Raw genomic sequence first — 14943 nt, 5'->3', positions numbered from 1 at the left:
GGGGGGGGAAGGAGGGAAGCCAGTGATGCTGTTAATTTTTGATGAAGCTGAGGGATTTGGTAAGAAAAGAGACTATCACCTGCTTTACAAAATAAATCTCTTAGCCTGTAAGAAAGATAAATAATCTTGTCTATTTTGAAAGCTTTCCTGCTCTGAAAGCTCTACCATAAGGAGAATGTATCTTTAATACATTAAGTTGAAGAGGAAGAAAAAAGTCCCTCAGAATATAAAGTATTTTAATGGCCAGCATTCAAAATCAGTTATATAGAGTAAAATGTTTGGTTATATTTTTGGCTCGCTAACTTACCTGTATCTATAGTCATGTTTCACAGCATAACGTTCTTCTGAAAACAAATTTCTCTCTGACTGCTTAAGGTGTTCTGATCTGCAAAACAGCATAGCTACACAGTGTGTGCAACTGCATGGAGGATGGGGGTACATGTGGGAGTATCCAATTGCAAAGTAAGTGTAACACTTCAGGCTTGAGTGATGAAAGATTACCAGCAAAGTAAAATGAGGCACTTCCTTTAGGTCTAATTGTCAGTTGTTTAGTGTTGGTACTGATTTACTGTTCCTTTTCTTATCGTGTTTATTGAAAGGCAATCTACTGTACAGATGTCTGCAGGAAGGCTTTGTTTTGATTCTCCAAATAATTCATAAGCTGTTGAGCAATTATTACCTGTTTTTTCACAAAATAGAAGTTGCTTTTGTAGCAGAAAACATTAATTGGGAAAAACAGAAGAAATGTAAAAATGAAAATGAGGAGCTAGTTTATATGTCTTATCTGAAATTAATGCTGACATATGAATGAAAACATGTTGGTAAATCTAAATCTTGTGTAATACCACAAAATAAGAAACTGCTTCATCAAGAACTTGACTGGCTATGTTCAGCTTTTACACCTTCTTAAATGAAAAATCCAGATTTATATGTAGGAAGAGGAATTTGCCATTCCCAATTCTTTGGCTATTTTATGAGTTTAGGGACATTTATGGAGTTCTTTTATATAACTCCTGGTGTATTATCTGTGAAGATGTGTTTTCCTTTTGTGTACATACCACTTGCCTCACTAAGTAGCGTTTTGGGTGCTGTTTCTATTTAAAAAAAAAAAAAAAAGAAAAAGAAAGGGTAATCTGATAATAGAAGTAGCAAAACAAGGACTGCTGTGCAGTTGTCTTAAAAAAATTAGTTGAAGTTATCTGCTTAACTGAGTAGATTTAAATTTTTTTTATTTTATTCTGAATACATCAAGCGTATGAAATGTTGCTTCAAAATAACTTTTTCCTGCATGTTTTTAATGAGTGTAATTTGTGAGTGTTCTGCACCCTATCTTACTAAATAGGAAGGTCAGCAAGCCCTGTTCATGGTGTCCTCGAACCATTGCTTATCTGTGTGTGCAGTAGTTGTCCGTACAGGGTTTTATTATCCTCATGGTTCAGCAACATGTGTGTTTCCAGAGAATGCCACATAGCTCCTGGGCTGCTCTCTGTATAATGAAGCAGAATTAAGATGGAAAAGCACGCTGTCATCGTCCTGTGTGCTGTCACCAGCTGTGCATGTACTGGGGCCGGTTCCAGCATGAGGATGGAAGTGGTTTGGCTGCATGCAGCTTTTCGGCTGCTGGCCCAAATGGAGCTAGAGAGCTGGTTTCAGTAGAAGGCTGTAGCCAGCTGACATGAAGCCAGTCGGCACTTACTTTTCCTCCCAAAGTATTTGAGTCCCACCTCAAAGAAAGAACTGACAGCACCGTTAACAGTCCTCTCGACAGGATCAGACAGGCCAGGGCATTAGAGCACGTTACTGCGATAACTATTGGTTCAGCTCTGCAGGAGTTTCTTTTCGCAATGACAAGGCACCTGGGTCTTGTGGTTCATGCAGGAGTGCTGTTCTGTAAGATGAGCATGGTGTTGTGGATGGGGGCTTTGGTGTCTGGAGTTGAGTTAATGCACAGTTGACGTGAGGAAGAGAGGGAACAAGAATTGGGGGGGGGGGGCGGGGGAAGCGGTAGGAGTCTGCTCTCATAAATCTTATTTCATTTTTGTTTAATTAGGGGGGATAGTGGAGGCTTTACAAAGTAAACAAAAAAACATGGAAGAGATACTGACCAGATGCCTAGTTTGGCACAGTACCTTGGAAAGGTGAAATATTTTAGGTAGTTGAAACCTCTTTGAAAGCGTGAAGCTCTTAAAAAATGGGAATAGATAGCATACTTTGAGAAGAGGGATCTTCAAAGATCAAACTTGATCTTTTTCTTTTGATTGTCCATTCTGAGGAATTGTTTTTAATCTTTCCTTGTTTTTATGTTTTTGTTGGGTTTTTTTCCCCTCAGAGCTTTCGTGGATGCCCGTGTTCAGCCAATCTATGGAGGTACCAATGAAATAATGAAAGAACTTATTGCTAGAGACATTGTCAGTGACAAGTAGGGCAGATGCTTACTACTTTGGAGTCCTTCAGAGTCCTTTTATGTTAACATATGGCATAAAATCAGACATCAGAATGTAAGTAAAATAATTGTGGTGTATCATATTTTTTCAGGGAAGTGACACTTTTTTAAAAAAAGTGTTGATAACAACAGTGTGCTCATATGCAGGATATCTAATATTTGATGAACTTTCAAGTTAAATATCTTTGGACAACAGAGAGTAATTCTCTGGGTTCCAGAAGTTCTGGTAGTGAAAGGCAGTTTTGTGAAAGGCAGTTTTGTGTGTGGAACATTATTATAGTTTGATATTTCAGGCTTGATACTGTTATATTGAATCCAACCCTTGCTTTTCAAAATCAAACCTTTTCCAGAGAAGCCACGTTCCTTACTAATAAACAGAAGTTAAAGGTTAATGTAACTTTGAATTTATGTTTCCCCTTGAAAAGTATCATTCTGCAAAGCGGAACTTGAAACTTTTGCTACTGTTACTATGCACCTGCTTTCTGCACCGCATCCACCTGCTGTAGGACCGGGGAATGCACCACTGACCTCTATGTTTACATGTAACCCAGAATGCCTTATTTTAATTACTTTGTTCAATTAAATATAATAAAGCATTTCTATGCAATCTCACGGTTGTCTGCACTACTCAAAGCCCGAGGAAGAAGCAGGATGGTTCCTCTGGGCTCATATTCACATCAGGGCTTGGAGGGGGAGTTCTGTGGGAGGGAACGCGGTGCTGGTGAATATTTTGAGGTATTTCCAAGTTATTACCCCCAGTTAAAAATGCTAATAACGATTTTTTATTATTATTTTATTATTATTATTTAAGCACACCGGGGGTTCTGTCAGCCCGGGCATCGTTCCCCCTCACCGCGCCGAGCGGGAGAGGAGGAGGCGCCGCTCTGCGCGCCACCGTCCCCCTCGCGCCGCGCCCCGCGGAGGCGCGCGCGCGCGGCAGGAGGGCCATCCCCGCGTCAGGCGCCCAGCCAATGGCGGGCGGTCGCCCCCGCGCAGAGCCCCGCCCCCAGGCGCGGCGGATTGGCCGCGCTCCTCCCCTGAGCGGCGCGGCCCCCTCCCCCTGCGCGGGGAGGCCCCGCCCCGCCCGCCGAGCTGCGCTTTAGCTGGGCGCGGACTCTTCAACCGCGGCACTGGGAGCCGCGCCGGGCGCCGCGCCGCGCGGGCTGGAGGTGGCAGCGCCGCTGTGGAGAAGCCGGCGGGCGGAGGCAAGCGCGGGGCTCCGCGGGGCGGCCGGGGGGCGGGTGGCGAGGCCGCCGCTGCGCGCCAGCGGGGAGCGGTGCGGTGAGGGCGAGGGTAAGGGGCGGCGGGGGGGGGGGAACCGGGGCCGGGCGGCGGTTGGTTCCCGCGGCGGGAGCGGCTGTGGCGCCGCCAGCGCTGGCGCGCATGCGTGAGGAGGAGACTGGGGTGGGGGCGGGGCGGGGGGGGCGAACAGCCTGGGCGCGGGGCGGGGCGCGGGGGCGGGGCGCGGCGGGGCGGGCGGTAGCTCCCTCCGCCGGCTCCCAGCGGGGCTCCCCGGGGGGGTCCCGCCTGCCCTCCGCTTCACCGTGCGAGCGTCGCTGCCCGCCCGCCCGGCCGACCCTGGCTTCTGGCCGCGGTGCCGCCGGCCCGAGGTGCCGGCTGCTGTGCAGCGCCGGCGGGCTGCGGGCACGCAATGTTGTACCGCCTGGCCCTATTTTTAATGTTTGAGCCAGTAGTGGGTGGAAAGCTTTAGCCTGCCTTTTCATGTGCGATTTTTTTTTTTTTTTCATTCCTGAGTTAAAATTTCCTTCTGATATAAAGATTGCCACAGATTCCTTTGCCTTCGAGTGATCCTGACCGAGCTGGCTTCCCAGACCACTCACTCATAAAACTGAATACTTTAGATAAAGTAGATAGCAAAGCTCTGGACAGCGGCTCAGATCCAGGTGCGACCCTCAGCCTTCCTTGAGGTTTCCTGTGTGGTCTTGAGCTGGTCTTTTAATCCACTTTGTGTATCAGCTCTGCGGTTGCAAAATGCTGAAGCGTTTCCCAAAATAAAGTGTAGCAGTGACTGAGGTGCTTGATACTTATCAACAATGGGAAACAAAGTAACCGGTTAAAAATTAAAATAAAGTACAGATGACTACAGTCTGCTCTTTGTCAAAGGCTAGATATTTCCCCCTTTTTGTGCTTAATTTAATAAAAATAAGGTATTAAAAATTAAATTGGATAAAGCATGGTTATAATGCTAGTAGCTCTACCAACTCAGAGGGCTAGTCTGTGTGCCTTAGGATTGTCCTTCCTTATTGGTCCACATTGTGAAATCCTGTAAATGTTTTGGGGAGTTTAAATTCCAGTCATCTTAATTAGTGTCTGAGAGCTGAATGGGTCTTGTTTAAGACCAGTTTTTATGGCCCTCTCTTCAAAGACTGAAATTCAAAAGGGTAACTGAAATGTAGATATGGACTTTACAATGGATCTAAAGGTATTACAGATACTTATATTAGAGACATATGTACAACCTTCTTAACAGAGGCACCTGTCATATACTACAAAATGTGTTTGTTTAGCACATGTTAAAAACTACTTGAGATGTTATGTTACTAATATATGGTATTATAGACTGAACAGGAATTAGTTGATGGTATGGTAATAAACTTGGAAATAATATATGATTCTCTGTTCAGAAGCATTTATGAACAGGGAGAAAAACAACTCTGTTCAGAGATTTTAATGAGTCATGGATTTTATCATAAATGAATACTAATGAGCTCCACTTGAAGTATGTGCTTTTTGATGGTTTTTTACGATTAAAACTGTTTGGGTGGTCTGTATTAAATTGAGTTCTCTTACTGTTCAAAGAGAGATACTTTTTAGGTGTGCACATGTTTTGTTGGGTTGTGGGGTTTTTTTTCCAAAGAGGAGGAATTTGTGCTTATATTTTCTGGGGAGTGCAAAACACTGGAGTTTGCAGTTTCATCTATACAGTACTGCCTGCAGTGAATGCTGCTGAAAGCTGAGACTCCCCATGTAATCCTGTTTGGTTTGGTTTTTTTTTTTTTTTTCCAATCTATTAATAGAACAAAATACTAAAATGCTTAAATACACGTCATGAGTAACTGGGCTGCTTTTGAACTGAAAACAAAAGCTGCCTACTGAGATGTTTTTTTTTTTTCTTAAAGGCTAGTCCCAGGTGTGTTAAATGTGGACTTTTTTCCTTTTGCTTTCATACTCCTAACCGGGACATACCCAGTGGGACCAATATCTCTTTTGCAGTCATTGCTGCAAGCTATTCTGTGAGAAAATGCAGATTATGCTACCGAGCTGTTCTCTCTATTCTTAGAAATTATTATGATCATGTAAGTTTTGTGAAAAATTGGGAGAGGTAGGTAAAGTATACCCAAGTGGATGCCTCCCACCAGGCAAGGCTTGGAGAAGCTGGCCAAAGTCAGCGCCTGCATGATCAGCTCGGCGGTGGCTCTCAGTCCTGGCAGCACAGCTAAGGCAGTGCCACAGTAGTGCTTGTCTGCCAGAGCACTGCTTTATTTTTGTCCAGCGATTATCAGGAAGGCTGTCCAAGAGGAGCTAGGGATTACGGGGCAAACAACACAAAGCTGTAGGGAACCAGGTTTTGTCAGTTGTGTTGTAGGCAGATCAGGCTTGCTCATGTAGCTGCCATCTCATCTGCAGGTTTCCTCTAAGAGGCCTTAAAGCAACTCTTGGCAGTTTGAAATACAGTATTTTTGAACATTCTAGCTAAGCTTGATTTTGGGTGTTTCACCAGATGCTGTCTGCTGCCAGTTACTTTGCTTTGCTTTTGAAATGCCTTCTAGACAAGGAATAAACATTGGAAGTGCACTTATCTGAAACACTGATAATCTATGAATAAACTGGAAACAGCTGTATTAATTTGAAATGTTATTTGTAGGCCCCTGGATCTGAAATAGTAAATGTAAAAAGCTCCTCCTGATCTCCAGGAATCTCATTATTAGCAGGAAAGCCTCAGGTGTTTGGGGTGAGGAAACACAACTCAATTTACAAGGAAAGAAGGCTGGTACAGAGGAGCCTTACAAACCCTCATGCAAATGTAGTTTTATTGTCATTGAAAACGAAAAGATCACAAACAGAAATCCACTAAAAGACAAAACAATCCTACCCGCCTTCCCCCCAGCAAAAATCCCCCAGAACATTGTCTGCAGTGTTGTGTAACAAAAGTGATAGTGTTATGCAAGGGGGGAAGAGTCAAAAAGTGAAAAGGACTATAAACAAAAGCTGGGAAGGGAATGCCACCCGGTGTGCAGGCAGGTTTGTGGTTGGGTTTTGTTGTGTTTATTTTAATAGGGTGCTGCTAGTTACCAACATGAAGACACTAGTTTCAGGATTTAGGCAAATTCCGTTGAGGTAAGTCTGGTAGAGAAGGGTGTAATGTGGAAGTGTTGGGTAAGGACTAAGAAAGTAAACAGAGGTAGCAGGGGGGAGGGGAGAGGAGGGGAGGGCTAGAGGAGCAGGGGTCCTTGGGGGATTAGGGACCTGTAGTTGTGGCCAGAGAAGGGAGTGGGGTGCGGGGTGCAGGAGCGCTTGAGCTATGGTAAACTGCAATTCCCAGCTATATCCCCCTGGGTAATTAAGGCATTAGGGGAGGATAAGCGTAAAGTCACTTTAAACATCAGTTGCTGCACTGTGCGTGTCTGGTACTTGTTTCTTCCCTTCCCTGGTACTTATTTTACGTCAGCTTTTCTTTTTACGATACTTCTTAGTCTTTCAAGCAGAGTACGTATTCAGCAGATGAAAAGCAAAATCTTTGCCAGTTTAGTAGCATTTCAGCTGTTCTGGTTTTGAAACCTCAAGTAGTACACAATGGAAAAAATCCTTGAAATGGTTTACCTATGACAAAAAAGCTTTTCCCAGAATACAAATACAGAGTGTTCCTAAATACCATGTTGCAGTACTTATCTTCTGTCCCTCTGCACTTCCCACCCCCAGCTTTTCCCCCCAGAAAATTATAGGTTTGGCTTTGGAAGTTCACTTCCAATAAAGGTGGAGTGAAATTATTTTTTATGCTTTCTACCAAAATGAAATTAAATGTGTCAAAATGAAAATTGTACAATTCTTGTGGAGCCAAGTACTTGTACAAAAAAAAAAAAAGTTTTAGCAGCTGATACTTTGTTTTTGCTCATATACCAATGACTCTGTGTGGCGGTGGGTGGGGGTGAACTTGCAGAAATGCCAAGAACTGGAGACTGGGACAGTACCAGCCTTTATGAAGTCTTTTTGATGCCACTGAAGTGAGAGCAACACACCTTAAGTGTCTCACATGGCTATCTTCAGGGCAGAAACGTTGTGTGAAGTTTGCAGGTTGCTGAGTAAGGAGTTAATTGAGCAATTTTTCTTCAAAAGCATTTTATTTTTTAGCTATATTGTAATTTAAGCATCTTTTGACAGGAGCTCCTAATTGGTGGTTTGTTGGTGCTCTTTAGTTTAAGGTTTCTGGTTCAGTCAGAGGGTACTTTGATTTCTTCACGTCTTTCCCTTGGAGGGGGGGGGGGGGGAAGTCCCCCACACTCAAAAAAATCCCTTAAAATAATTTGCTAATTGTAGTAATTGCAGTTTAGGAAATTTGAAACTGTACCAGAAGGGTATGTAGTATTTGAGTTGAGGGACTATGATCAAGTTAAAACACAGCACATTGAAAGTTTTGTGCTGCTAGTTTTTTGAATAGCCTTCATCTTCCTATAGGTATGAGATCCACATCTCCAAACTTCTTGTTTGCTTGAGCAGCAGCTCTGCTATGTGTGAATGTTTCCTGCCTTTCAGGAGTAGCAATCTATGACTGTTAAACCACTTGGGCTAGGTAAGGTAGATGGTGAAATTGCAATAGTTATAAACTCATGGCTCAGTGTATGTAGATATCAGGCTGACAGTGTTTTTCTGAGAGAGCTCCTTGGAGTTCCCAGGGACAGATCTAACATGGGGATTCCCCTGAGTCCGTAGAAACCTCCCAGAGAAAGTGTGGGCTTCAATTCTCTCCCCCTTATATTTTAGCCATTCTAAATCACTTTGAGTTACTATAGTTATTTGCCATACGTTGGGGAGGGGGGCAGGGGCATGGGCATAGGTGTCTGAATCCATACTCCTTTGAATTTAAAAATTCTTGTTACTGCTAGGTCTTAAAAGAGTGGAAAGACACAACTCCACAAGTCAGCCAGATGCCGAGAGCATTGCCGAATCACCAGAGCCTTTGTGATTTGGAGCTCCAGATCTTGTCAGTGCCTTTCTCTCTCTGATGCTAGTAACAGGGCTCTTACTGAACAGCTGTCCACCGGGGAGGATTTTGTGCTGACCTCCTCTATAGTTTGAAGTTACTGACTCATTGATAAAAGTTAAAATCCTGAGGATTTTAATAGCATCGTTTAGAATTAGCATCAGGACCACCAAGCCTGGTCCCTGTGGTGCTGGGTAGATAATGTACAGAGATGAAAACCTTATGGTTGAAGTATATGTGGAGCAATGAAAGGTGAATAAAGCATATGGAGACTGCCTAGGCAGTACTGGAGCATGTGGCTCTTTGTTTTTCTTTGTGTTTTTAGGGTTAAGGAGAAAGTATCCAGACTGGTACTTCTCAGCTCCTTAGGTTTCCACACCTCCCTTTGAATGTTTCCACCTTCGGTGTGAAACCTGTAGTTATAAACAAGCTAAGGCTTCAGACAGGGAGTTTTCTTTTCTTAAGACCCATACATGGCAGTCTCAGAATCATTGACCCCTTATGGGATCTGCGCATTGAAAATTGCTGAGCTAGGCAGTTGCTGTGGAGATCAAAGAAACTGAAGACATTAAAAGGACGGCAGTGGAAACGCTGCTCAACTAGTACACCAGTTAAATAGAGAATTTACTGTGGAATTACTGTGCTGCACTCACTTTTGTTAGTACTCTCTTACTGCTTCTGGTTTTGCCTCTAGCTTCTTAACGAAGAACTGACAGTAGCTTATCTTTCAGGCTTCTCCAGGCTGTGTTCAATTAAATCTTTCATAGGGTCTATTTAACCATCTCCTAAACAAAGCTGCAAGTACAGCATTAAGGCAGTGATTCCTGCTCTGTAGGCTGTGGAATAGATACAGCATGACATAGCAGTATAGCTGCTGACAAGAAGTGGTAAAGGCTGACACTGGTCTTTTGATCCCACAGTTTGGGAACCCTTCCTCTAAGCTGTGGCAAGCCACAGGCAAAAGGGTTTGTAAAGGAAGAGTGTTTGTCTTTACTGAAATTGTTATCAAAGAATATTGTCTGTGCATTATGCAGGCAGTGCCTGATGAATAAAACTGGATATAAAGGCATGGGAATTATTTTTTTTTTTTTTAGGTAACATTTAGAACTTACAGCTCTCTGGTTTTAAAGCATTAGTCTTGATGATTGGTTTCTAAAGTGCATTTGTGAGAATATATAGTAAATTAATTCATCAAATGCTTCCTTTTATGTAGATTTACATTAAATACATTTCTCCCAATAGTGCCTCTCAGTTTATTTCAGAGTGTTTCATCATGTGGTAGGTGTTCAGCTTTGCTGAACTTGTAATAGGTAGCTGCTGCATAGCTCCCATTTCTGTGATACTGTTGGTGCTGACTCATTTAAGTATTAAAAAAACCCAAACTGGAATGAAAACTAAACACAACTCAAAAAGTAACTTATCTTCAGAGCAGATTAAAGTAAAACCCAGCCAGAGTTCTGGGGTGGGAATTTGTGCATGTGCATCTCTGTGTGTGCATGTACATACACATACACTCGCACACATATTTTAAAATCCCTCCTTCTGGTCACATGGCTTATGGTCATGTTTTCCAGTTTGGGCAAGGTTAGATGACAGTCTTGAACTTTGTGAGTCTTATTTCTCAGACTGATAGGATCAGGAATGCAATGAGGTATGAACACTCGCTCCCCTGAGAGGTAAAGGCTTTCATTGCACATGAAACAATCTCTGAATGAAATAAAGAAAAAACAGAAAGAGTATTCATTCTTGTTTGACTTGGTAGGGACCATAGTCTATCCATGTTCTTTAGACAATGTCATTTTTTTATGGGATCTTTGAATAATGTCAAAAGAATGAAATATCTGACAGAGTTGTTGTATTTGTACTGTGTCATGAAAATGAGAAATTTACGTGGCCCGTGTTATTTTCAGGTTTGCTGTAAACTACCTACCGTAGTTATAATGACACCAGCCCTCAGAGAGGCAGCAACAAAAGGTCATGGTATCCACTTGTCACCTTCTTTGTCCTCTAGAGCTATGGAGTCTGATACAGCTTTGTGCATGGAAAATTCCAGAGCAGTGGAAGAGAAGATAAAAGAGGACTCCATCACACAGATTACTTGCTCAGTCCTGGGGTTCCCCACTGCTGAGCCCAACCTCAGGAATGATATCTTCAGTGTGCAGAATTATGGTTCTCCACCATCCTCCAAGCACTATCAGTCTGTCTTGTTAATGAGTACAAATTCTGCGTTTAGCAACAAAACCGGTAAGCAAATGAAAGCGGGAGAGCCCAGTTGCTCCAAGATGAGAAAGTCATTACATAATGGTGCTGACACATCATTTGGTCAGATTAGTCATTCAGAACCTGAGGAACAGGTCAAAGGGGAAACATTTTCAGAGACCACATCTCCGAATTTGGCAGAAATGCAGAGACTTTTGGATTCAAGTGTAACTGAATCCAGTAGTGCAGAAGAAATGCAGCTTTTAAATGGTAAATGGTACAAGAAGAATGGTTTTTTGGGTAGGGCTTTGGAAGTCTGCGCTGAAACAATAAAAGGGGATTTATTACACCAAATTCTTCACGGGCCTTCAGAAGGGATTTTGAGCTGCACCCCAGAGGAGGTGTGTGCTCGCTTACTCCAGTGTGTCACTAAGCAACAAATGGAAATCAGTCGCGCCAAAAGAACTCAGAAACGTTTACAAATGCTCTTGGCAAAGCATGTTATCAAACACTGTGATCAGCAGCTGAAATGCTTCGTGAAACATCAGCTACAAAGAATGAAGGTTTTCCGTGAGCCAACCAGATTTTTGAGCGGTAGCTCCCTCAGGTGCACTGAAGGTTGGCATGAAAACAGCACGACTACTTTGGAGAGTAGTTTGAGTACGGACATACAGAACGGAGTTAGCATTGCACCAGGTGAAGTCCGGGGGTTTGCACTTTCTACTGGAGGGCTGCTGTCTCGTGTGGAGAAGGATCTGGACTCTGATGCAACATGTAGCAGCTCAGATGAAGATGGTGAGGAACAGACTGTAAGAACAACAGTGGAAGCGTAAGTGTTAAATTCCTGCTAGACTCATGTGCTTCATGCTTATAAATCAAGATGGAAGGGTCTAGACCTGCAGATTCCTTCTTGTGTGAGTAACCTCACTCAATGGATAGTCCTACTGAAATGAGCAGGACTACCTGTGTGAACTAGGTTTGGCAGGGGCCAGACTCCTAATTACAGCATTTAAGGAATGGTTACTAGACTGTAGAGAGCTAGATTTTGTACTGCACTCTATCAGTTTGCATTACATTAGTACTGCTAATTATTCAATACTCAGTTGGTGCTGTAAATCAAATAGTGTTAGCAGTGCTGTTAATGATATTTTTGGATGATATGAAAATAATTTTAATTTTATTCTGGAGTTATTAAGAATTAGTCGATGTTAGGATCTTGAAATCCACTGTGATGTGATCAATAGTAAAAATGAACACCTGATGCAAGTGTCAAGCCATCCAATATTTGGGGATTATATACTGAAAAAGTTTCATTCTTTGAATTATAATTTTAAAAATGTTAATTTACTTACTGCAGTTATTTTGCTACTGTGAGTGAAGCTAACAGTGGTGTTTTTATTGTTGCTGGTATCTTTTTCAAGAAGAACCAGAGGGAAATTAATAACATTAATTAATATTGTCTTGCATTGGCCCAGCTCCTGTCAGCATAAACTATTGTAGGTTTGAAAATCTCTGATGGTACAGCCTCTTTTACTTTTCTTCCCCCCCGCCCCCCCCCCTCCCCTTACCTTGCTACATTATTAACGCAATCTCTTTGGTCAAGACATTTTAGCAAGCAGTGAAAGGACAGCTGCTTTCATCTTCCTACAGCTGGAAAGAATGGAGTATGTCTTAAGGACTGTTAGGAAGTGACAGTCAGGACAGTGACACATGGAACAGAGCTTCACACAAATGCAGGAGCTGGGTAGGAGCTTCATAGCACCTGTATTTCTAGCGCTTTAAGTCAGGACTGGTTTTGTGTTTCCTGATCTCTTACACTTTCTGCCGTTAGGGAGTGTCCAGAAAGACTTAAGAGTGACACTGGTGTTTGAGGAAAAATAAACGCTTAACATACTTCTTAGTCTGTTTCTTGGAAAGCATAATGTTCAGAAGAAATCAAGGAAGCTCCATCTTAATTGGAAGAGAGCTGTGACCTGTTACACGTTACAGCTTCAGTTGAGGAAGCTTCAGTATAGCGTGGTTGTATCAAATCACTGCTGTGTTCCGTTGAAGTCTGTAGGCCTGGAAATAAGAGAAGAGAAAAAGTGCAAAGTAGGAACTAGTTTTAATTTTATTTTACATTTTGTCAGAATGGTAAATACTGTACCAAAGTCCAACCAAAGTGTGATGACTTGCCAGCTCAGTTAGTATCACCTTAAATATTTGAGTTTGCAAAAGAATTATTCTCCCTTTGAAATATTTTGATGAAAAAACAGCATTTTTGCCTCTTCCCAGCGTAGGAGAATCCACATTCCTCTCCTAGCTGATAATAGCTCTGCCTCTGGGATTCTTATCTTGTGATTACATGAACTGAAAAAGAAAAACTGATGAGAAACTCTTGATTCTTGAAGGGTAGTGGATAATGTAAAACTTGGACCGAGCTTCTCTGTGAAGTTTTTCTTTCTCTTTCTTGCCAGGGACATTCAAGTTTCCAACTGCCTGTCAGTCTTTTACCTTTATTTCTTCCTGTGGCTTTTGAATTCCTGAAGTTATCTTTCCCCTTAAGGCCTACTCGGGTTGTTCTATTGCACTGACAAAAAATCCACGGAGGATTATTAAATACAAAGGCACCACCTTTCGCGCAGGAAATCCCCAAGCTGCTGTTGCTGGCAGCTGAGGGTGTATTCTGGAGAAGCACTGCTCCCTCCATGCCTGCCTGCCCTGTTGTAAGACTGTTATCTTGGCCACTGCCAAGAGGCAGGAGACTGGGTAGATCATCTATAGTCTGACTCAGTGCAACCCTTTATTTGTGGGTTGGTTTTTTCCCTCCCTTTTTTATGTTCTTACTGCTGAACAGCAGTCGGGCAGCAACGGTGACAAGGTTAGCGATGTACATTAGCTAAGGCCTTACAGCATTGGCACTGTGAGGATCACTGCTGTTTGAACTGTGCTGCTGGGCCAGCAAGCTCAGAGTTAAAGTACTACCTAGTTTAAGTAGAAGACTCTTGTCTGTTTGTACAGGCTGAGGCAATAGCTTGAATTAACATTGCAATGAGGACTGGCTGTCTCTTATTTGAATTTGTCATTATCTTCAGCTTGGAATGGTTTTCTTCATTTCTCCAACTACCCTAAGATTTGTCTTTATGGGTAAAAAGGCTGCACTTTTTCTTCTGGGTGACAAAGGTAAATTGGTTATCACCAGCGCAGCTGCTGAGATTTGCAGTTTTCTGAGCTTTACCACTTTAAGGCTTTTTGGATTGCCTTTCACCTCGACAAAAGAAACAAAGTTAACATCCATTTCTATTTCTGCTAAGTGGATTTACATTCTTTGAAATGCCTTTCTGTCCTCAGGAATTGACTCTTAGTGCTTTCCAGAAATCATGTGATCATGTGGGTGAGAGAACACTCGTTTCCTCTCCTGTGGCTTATTTTTCATAGTGAAGACTTCTACTGACCTGGAAAGACTCTTCTTGTGTGATATTCTTAATGCTTAAACTGTAGATGTTATCAGGTTCTGTTATGCACTGATGAATGGGAAAAATGGTTTTGTTTTGCCTGTATCACAGTATACTGATTGCATTTAACTTGAGGGTATAATCATGCTGGTGGCTGGTCATTGTCGTGACTGCAGTGCTTTTTATCCTTTTTTGGGGGGGAGGAGGTGTCAATCCAATGTGCATGGGGGGGCAAGAACCTGCAGTTACCATGTTTACCTGAGAACAGTCTGTTTCCCATCAGGAGGGAGAAGTTGATTCCGGCTCCAGTTCTTCACGGTAGGAAAAAACCTGGAGCTATTTTTAGCATTATGAACCTGTTCATTCTCGTTATCCTGAAAAGAGTTTTACTCAATGAGTGTTGACATAAGCTTTTCTGAGCTGTATCTCAATGCTTTGTGTCTCAGGTAAGATTGTCTTTATCCATCTATTTCAATACCATTGTTGTTCAGTTGCAAATGGCTGTTATAAGATATTTAGACCATTGTTCATCCTTCGTGCTTTACATAGGTGCTGTCCTCAAGACAGGAAAGATCCTTCATCTGTTGGTAAATTCAGTTCTTCTAGTTGACAATTCACAGTACTTAAGTCTAGAAACTCTAGTTTCT

General features: G+C 42.6%; 2 protein-coding genes and 1 long non-coding RNA gene across 9 annotated transcripts in view; 2 read left to right on the top strand and 1 right to left on the bottom strand.

Moving 5' to 3' along the window:
• The window catches only part of ACADL (acyl-CoA dehydrogenase long chain), a 16930-nt gene extending 13880 nt beyond the window's left edge, over positions 1–3050 (top strand). The window contains exons 10-11 of the mRNA XM_040605026.1: positions 376–462; positions 2330–3050. Of these exons, the coding sequence (XP_040460960.1) occupies positions 376–462; positions 2330–2423 (181 nt within the window). The 3' untranslated portion in view covers positions 2424–3050. The remainder of the gene's footprint in view (positions 1–375; positions 463–2329) is intronic.
• Positions 1–14943, bottom strand: part of LOC121093145 — an 18883-nt gene extending 3940 nt beyond the window's left edge. The window contains exons 1-2 of the long non-coding RNA XR_005829494.1: positions 14934–14943; positions 7129–7133 (exon numbers count right to left, since the gene is read on the bottom strand). This is a non-coding gene — a long non-coding RNA (uncharacterized LOC121093145). The remainder of the gene's footprint in view (positions 1–7128; positions 7134–14933) is intronic.
• KANSL1L (KAT8 regulatory NSL complex subunit 1 like) overlaps positions 3515–14943 on the top strand; it is a 66616-nt gene continuing 55187 nt past the window's right edge. For 3 of the 7 annotated variants that reach the window (XM_040605025.1, XM_040605019.1, XM_040605020.1), the window contains exons 1-2: positions 3519–3648; positions 10574–11691. In XM_040605025.1, coding sequence (XP_040460959.1) covers positions 10604–11691 — 1088 coding nt within the window. In that variant the 5' untranslated portion in view covers positions 3519–3648; positions 10574–10603. Of the gene's footprint in view, positions 3649–3694; positions 3737–10573; positions 11692–14943 lie in introns of those variants that run through there. The other 4 variants (XM_040605021.1, XM_040605022.1, XM_040605023.1 and 1 more) reach the window with 3 other exon arrangements.

The sequence above is a fragment of the Falco naumanni genome, chromosome 8, assembly GCF_017639655.2.
Source record: "Falco naumanni isolate bFalNau1 chromosome 8, bFalNau1.pat, whole genome shotgun sequence".
NCBI classification, from domain to species: Eukaryota; Metazoa; Chordata; class Aves; order Falconiformes; family Falconidae; genus Falco; species Falco naumanni.
The sequence above is the reverse complement of the archived record's forward strand: the minus strand, read 5'-3'. Positions and strand labels throughout refer to the sequence as shown.